At 40.1% G+C, this 6,000-nt stretch overlaps 1 protein-coding gene across 2 annotated transcripts in view; it reads left to right on the forward strand.

The window, feature by feature from the left end:
* LOC111160489 (AT-rich interaction domain 4B) overlaps window positions 1-6,000 on the forward strand; it is a 141,386-nt gene extending 135,386 nt beyond the window's left edge. For both annotated transcript variants that reach the window (XM_022523636.1, XM_022523637.1), the window contains one exon: window positions 4,235-6,000. In XM_022523636.1, coding sequence (XP_022379344.1) covers window positions 4,235-4,362 — 128 coding nt within the window. In that variant the 3' untranslated portion in view covers window positions 4,363-6,000. The remainder of the gene's footprint in view (window positions 1-4,234) is intronic.

Consider the following 6,000-nt stretch of genomic DNA (forward strand, 5'->3'; position numbering starts at 1 on the left):
GGTAGGCAGAAGCCAAATCATGTGGGGCTTGGTAGGCAAGGAAGAAAGGTTTATTCTAAGTGAGATAGACAGCTATTTGAAACTTTGTTGTCGTTGTTGTTTTTTAATATATTATTTATTTATTTGACAGAGAGAGATCACAAGTAGGCAGAGAGATAGGGGGAGGCAGGCTCCCCGTCGAGCAGAGAGCCCGATGCGGGGCTCAATCCCAGGACCCCGAGACCGTGACCTGAGCCGAAGGCAGAGGCTTAACCTACCGAGCCACCCAGGTGCCCCATATTTGAAAGTTTTAAACAGGGAAACAACATGGTCTGTAGTTTTTGAAGATCACTGTCTGCAATATAGAAAGCAGACTCTAAAGGGGCAGTGGTGGAGGCAAGCAGTATTGGTCAGGGAGCCCACTGCAGTGGCTTCAGGGGGCAAGTGACAGTGCCCTGGACTGGGTGCTTGCAGGAGAGATGGAGAGTAGTCAGTGCTGGGTGGACAGTGCTTGCTGATGGATCCCGTGCGGGTGGAGGAGAAAGGAAGTGAGATGACTTGTACGTTTTTTCAGCTAGAACACAAGGCTACTTGGTGCTGACGTTGGAAATGAGGAAGACCTAGAAAAGATGACAGTGTGGGGAACACAGAAAGGGGAACACAGAAAGGATCAGACATTTCATTTTCGCCATGTTGCCTTATTTTTTTTAAGACTTTGTTTATTTGAGAGTGAGAGAGAGTATGAGTAGGGCGAATGGTAGAGGGAGAGGGACAAGCAGATTCCCTGCTGAGTGCAGAGCTCAGCGAAGGGCTCAGATCCCAGGACCCTGAGATCATAGCCTAAGCTGAAGTCAGGCTTAACTGATTGAGCCACCTCGGCGCGCCTTTGCCATGTCACTTTTTTTTTTTTTTTAAAGATTTTATCTATTTATTTGACAGATCACAAGCAGGCAGAGAGAGGGGAAGGGAAGCAGGCTCCCCGCTGAGCAGAGAGCCCAATGCGGAACTCGATCCCAGGACCCTGAGATCATGACCTGAGCCACCCAGGTGCCCCTGCCATGTCACTTTTTGAAATGCCCATATGGCATCCAAGTGGAGATGTCAGGTAGATGGTGGGATGTGTAAGTGTGTAGCTGAGGGGAGAACACAGGACTAGAGAGATCATTTTTAATTCATTGGCATAGCTATAACTACAGCACAGTAGTTACTGCAGATGGTTTATTAAGTCCCAGTACTTGAGGCCATCACCTAGTAAAGAAATGTGGGTACAAACGAAGGAAAGCAGAGGCAAGCCCACTTTTGGTAGTAGGGCTGAGAGGGAGAAGAGCAAACTTGTAAGACTTGAGGAGCAGCCTTGAATGAAGGAAACGAGGAGAAGCTGGCCAGGAGTTGAGGAAGTGAAGAGTTGTCCTTGTCAGATGCTGCTGAAAGGCCAGTGAAGGACCAGTGACTGGTCGATGTTGGAATCACCAGTGACCTTTTCAAGAGCATTTACTGTGGGCTGTGGAGATGGAGAAGCTGGATTAAAGCTGATTTAGCAGAGGATGGAGTAGGGAGGTGAGGTAGAGATGGTGACCCTAGGAAAAAGGGAGCCCTAGGAAAATGTCACATTTTGTAGTTTTGTAGCAAATGCAAAAAGGGGACATTAAAAGTGGGGGAAGGGGACAAGCTGACGATTTTGCCTCCCCAACCCTCCTCTTTTCCACTGCTCCCATTCTCTGAAGCACTTTGACTTTCATTTCCTTTTTCTTTAGATGAATATTCTTCCTTCTCTCCTTTGCTGTTGCGATAAGTCCTATAACTCTCTCCATCTTTTGTCTAGGCTTTTTAATTTGTGCCCTGACTAAAAGTCTGGGTATGGGGTAATTTGAAAAGAAATTAAATGTTAATATATAAAAAGTATTTACAGAAACGTTCTGTCAAAGGAAGGGGATCAGGATTCTCTTTGATATATAACTGTCTAAAAATAATAAAAATCAATTATAATAAACATACTATTTAAAGGCTTATGCTAGAGCTCCTTACCCTTAAGTCATCTAATCCTTTTTAGAGTTTTTATTTTTTATTATTTTTATTTATTTATTTTTTTAAGATTTTATTTATTTGACAGAGATCACAAGTACACAGAGAGGCAGGCAGAGAGAAGGGGAAGCAGGCTCCCCGCTGAGCAGAGAGCCCGACACAGGGCTCCATCCCAGAACCCTGAGATCATGACCCGAGCCGAAGGCAGAGACTTAACCCACTGAGCTACCCAGGCGCCCCAAGAATTTTTTTTTTTTTTTAAGATTTTATTTCTTGGGGCGCCTGGGTGGCTCAGTGGGTTAAGCCGCTGCCTTCGGCTCAGGTCATGGTCTCAGGGTCCTGGGATCGAGCCCCGTGTCGGGCTCTCTGCTCAGCGGGGAGCCTGCTTTCTCCTCTCTTCATAATAAAAACTTCATTTAAAAAAAAAAAGATTTTATTTCTTTATTTGACAGAGGGAGAAATCACAAGTAGGCAGAGAGAGAGGGGGAAGCAGGCTCCCTCTTGAGCAGAGAGCCCGATGTGGGGCTTGATCCCAGGACCCCGGGATCATGACCCGAGCCGCAGGCAGAGGCTTTAACCCACTGAGCCACCCAGGCGCCCCTAGAATGTTTTTTATGTAGTAATATTTCTATCCAGAAACTGCTCCTCTAACATATATGTGGTCACCATAGATTCTCTGTAGCAAGTGGTTCTGATAAATTAATCCTTTCTCTGGGGAGTTAGCTCTAAAAGTCAGTTCCTAAATACTATTAAAATATCAGTAGGAAGGGGCTGCTGGATGGTTCAGTTGGTTAAACATCTGGCTTCAGTTCAGGTTATGACCCCAGGGTCCTGGGATCATACCTCCACCTCAGGGATGGGAGTATGGGATCTAACTGAGGCTCCCTGCTCAGTACAGAGCCTGCTTCTGCCTCTCCCTGTGATCCTCTCACCCCACCCCATGCTCATGCTTTCTCTCTCATGCTCTTTCTGAAATAAATAAAATACTAGTAGGAAGATGAATATCCTAGTTGTCAAAGAAAAGCAAGCCAAATACGATACTATTCCTAGCCCAAAAAAAAAAAAAGTATAACTGGAACCAGTGGTAGGAGAATATACTAAAATTCATACACATTGCTGGAGGTATTGGCACAATTATTTTGGAAAACAATTTGACTCAATTTGGAGAACTAGCTAAATCCAGTTCTGAGAATAGGTCTCAAGGAAAAATAGTAACCATAAAGAAGTTTGTGGTTATATTTATAATAACAGATAGAAATTATTTAAATTGGGATATATTGAAGAAAAAGTAGACATTTAAATTTTTATTTAAAATGCCCAAAATTGGGGTGTCTGGATGGCTGTCAGTTAAGCATCTGCCTTTGGCTCAGGTCATGATCTCTGGGTCCTGGGATCCAATCTGGCATCTGGCTTTCTGCTCAGCAGGGAGTCTGCTTCTCTCTCTTTCTCTCTCTCTCTCCCTCTGCCCCTCTGCACTGATTGTTCTCTCTGTCTCAAATAAATAAAATCTTCTAGAAAAAAAGAAAAGAAAAAGAGGTAGATTTGTGTATGTTCAAGTATGGAACAATCTCCTAAGATAAAGTGTTAAAAAAAAAAAAAGAGTCAAACACTGTACTATGATGCTTCCACTTGTTTTTTTAAAAGTAGAATTGTAGCTACACATGTTTGATTTGCATATCATATCTCTAGCTTCTGGAGATAACATTCTTCCAGAACAGGGCTGGAAAACATTTTCTGTAGAGGCAGACGATAAATATTTTGGGCTTTGTTGGCCAAGTGGTCTCTTCAGAACAACTTGACCCTGCCATTGTAGGTGGGAAATCTACCATAGGCAAGATGTATATACATGGGCATGGCTGTGTTACTGGATTCAGAGTTCTTTTTGACATTTGTTTCTGTTGTTACAGAAAGTCGATTCTTAGTTTTATTTCCATGTCTTAGTAGACTGGGCCCATGATTTTTTTCTTCCTAATTGATCCATGCAGGAGTCGAGTTCCCCGATCTATCCTTTTTCATTAAATGTAGTTGGCACGGTCTAGCTACTTCAGATACACTAATTTTTCCTTGCTTTACATTATGGTATTGTGACATTTACACTGCTCCTGTTGTCAGCTAAATGGTTTTAGAGAGTACACAGAATTTTAGTTGAGAGGACTGACGTTTTCCGTTTTCTTCCTTTCTGTTGTTGTGTATACATTTATTAAGCCTTTGGTTTGGTCTTCCCTTTCTTCAGGTGCTGCTACATCCTCATCCTCTTCTTCCCCTTCATCCAGTTCCATAACAGCTGCTGTTATGTTAACTTTAGCTGAACCGTCAATGTCCAGCGCATCACAAAATGGAATGTCAGTTGAGTGCAGGTGACAGCAGGACTTGCTAAAGCACTTTGCACTTAATGGCTGTTGAGGGCCACGTCTTTTTTTTATACTGCACAGTGGCACAAAAAAAAAAAAAAATCAGACAAGCACTATTTTATATTTAAAAATTGTTTCTTGACAAGCTGACTTGGCACTTAAGTGCACTTTTTTTATGAAGAAAAAGTACAATGAACTGCTTTTCCTCAAGCAATAATTGTTTCCAACTTGTCTGGGAATTGTGTGTCTGGTAACTTGAAGGCCTTCCACTGTGGCAAATGGAGGCTTTTCACTGCCTGTAGAGACAATACAGTAAGCATAGTTATTTGGTGGGCCAGAACAGGTTAAGATAACTTACTGTATATGTATTCCCTTGTATTTTGTTAAAGCTGGAACATTTGATATTTTTCCATTTATTTATGAAAAAATATGAACCTATTTTCATTTGTACGAGCTAATTGTTTTTTAAAGCAAGTCACCTTAGGGTGGCTTTAATTGTATAAGTCAAGCACATGTAATAAATTCAAAACCTGCAGTTAACAGGATATTAGACATCAATCCTGGTAACCAAATATTAAAGATTCTCTTTAAAAAAGACTGAACATGTTTACAGGTTTGAATTAGGCTAAAAGGTCTTGCAGTGGCTTTTCACGCCCCTTCAAATTGGAATGGAACTACTGTACTTTGCCATTTTTCTATAAATCAGTATTTTTTTTTAATTTTGATATAATACATTGTGTGAAAAAAGAAAATGGCTAATAAACTGTATTAAATCTTAAACAATGTATAAAGATTGTACTTAGCCAGTTCAAAGTGTATATTTATTCATAATGAATTATAACAGTTATATTTTTGTGTTTTCTTGTAAATGTTTCTTTTTCCTTAAATACAGATAATTCATTTGTATTGCTTATTTTATTATGAGCTACAACAAGAGGACTTCAGGAACAAGTAAACTGTATTAGTACGGTTCAAGGTTGTTGATATGAACTGTCTCAAAAGGATGGTTGTTATTTTAAGTATAAATAGCTAATCGGGGTGGTAGGCCTATAAAGTTAAATGCCTTGTATAAAATCCAAAATGAGCGCAAAATTGTTTTCACTTGTATTGACTTTATGTTGTATGATTCCAATCTCTGTTCTGTTTGGCACTTGTATTTAATTCTACACCTTTGTAAGACATTTGTATATTGCGGATGTGTTCATTCAAGCTATTTAATACCTGGCACTGTTAATACACAGTACTTTACTGTACAGACTGTTTTACTGTTTTAATTGTAGTTCTGTGTACTTTTTTTGGATGGAGCTGGCATGTTTTATTTGTTTTCTGGCAATATGACATGTGAGAATTTCGAAGCGTTTTGTTGTAGATGCTAACGTGTCAGAATCCTTTACATTCAACTTTTCTAAGAAAAGCATTTTCAGTCTTGTAGTGTGTGCTTAAAGTAACTAATTTTGTTGAAAATGGTTTCAAGTTATTCAAATTTGTACAGGACTGTAAAGATTTGTTGACAGCAAAACGTTGAAGAAAAAGCTTATAGAATAAAAGCTATAAAGTATATATTAGGATCTGCAAACAATGAAGAATTATGTAATATATTGTACAAATGTAAGCAAAGGCTCTGAAATAAAATGCCATAGTTTGTGAA

The sequence above is a fragment of the Enhydra lutris genome, unplaced genomic scaffold (genome assembly GCF_002288905.1).
Source record: "Enhydra lutris kenyoni isolate GAN:26980312 unplaced genomic scaffold, ASM228890v2 scaffoldscaffold76, whole genome shotgun sequence".
NCBI lineage: Eukaryota > Metazoa > Chordata > Mammalia > Carnivora > Mustelidae > Enhydra > Enhydra lutris.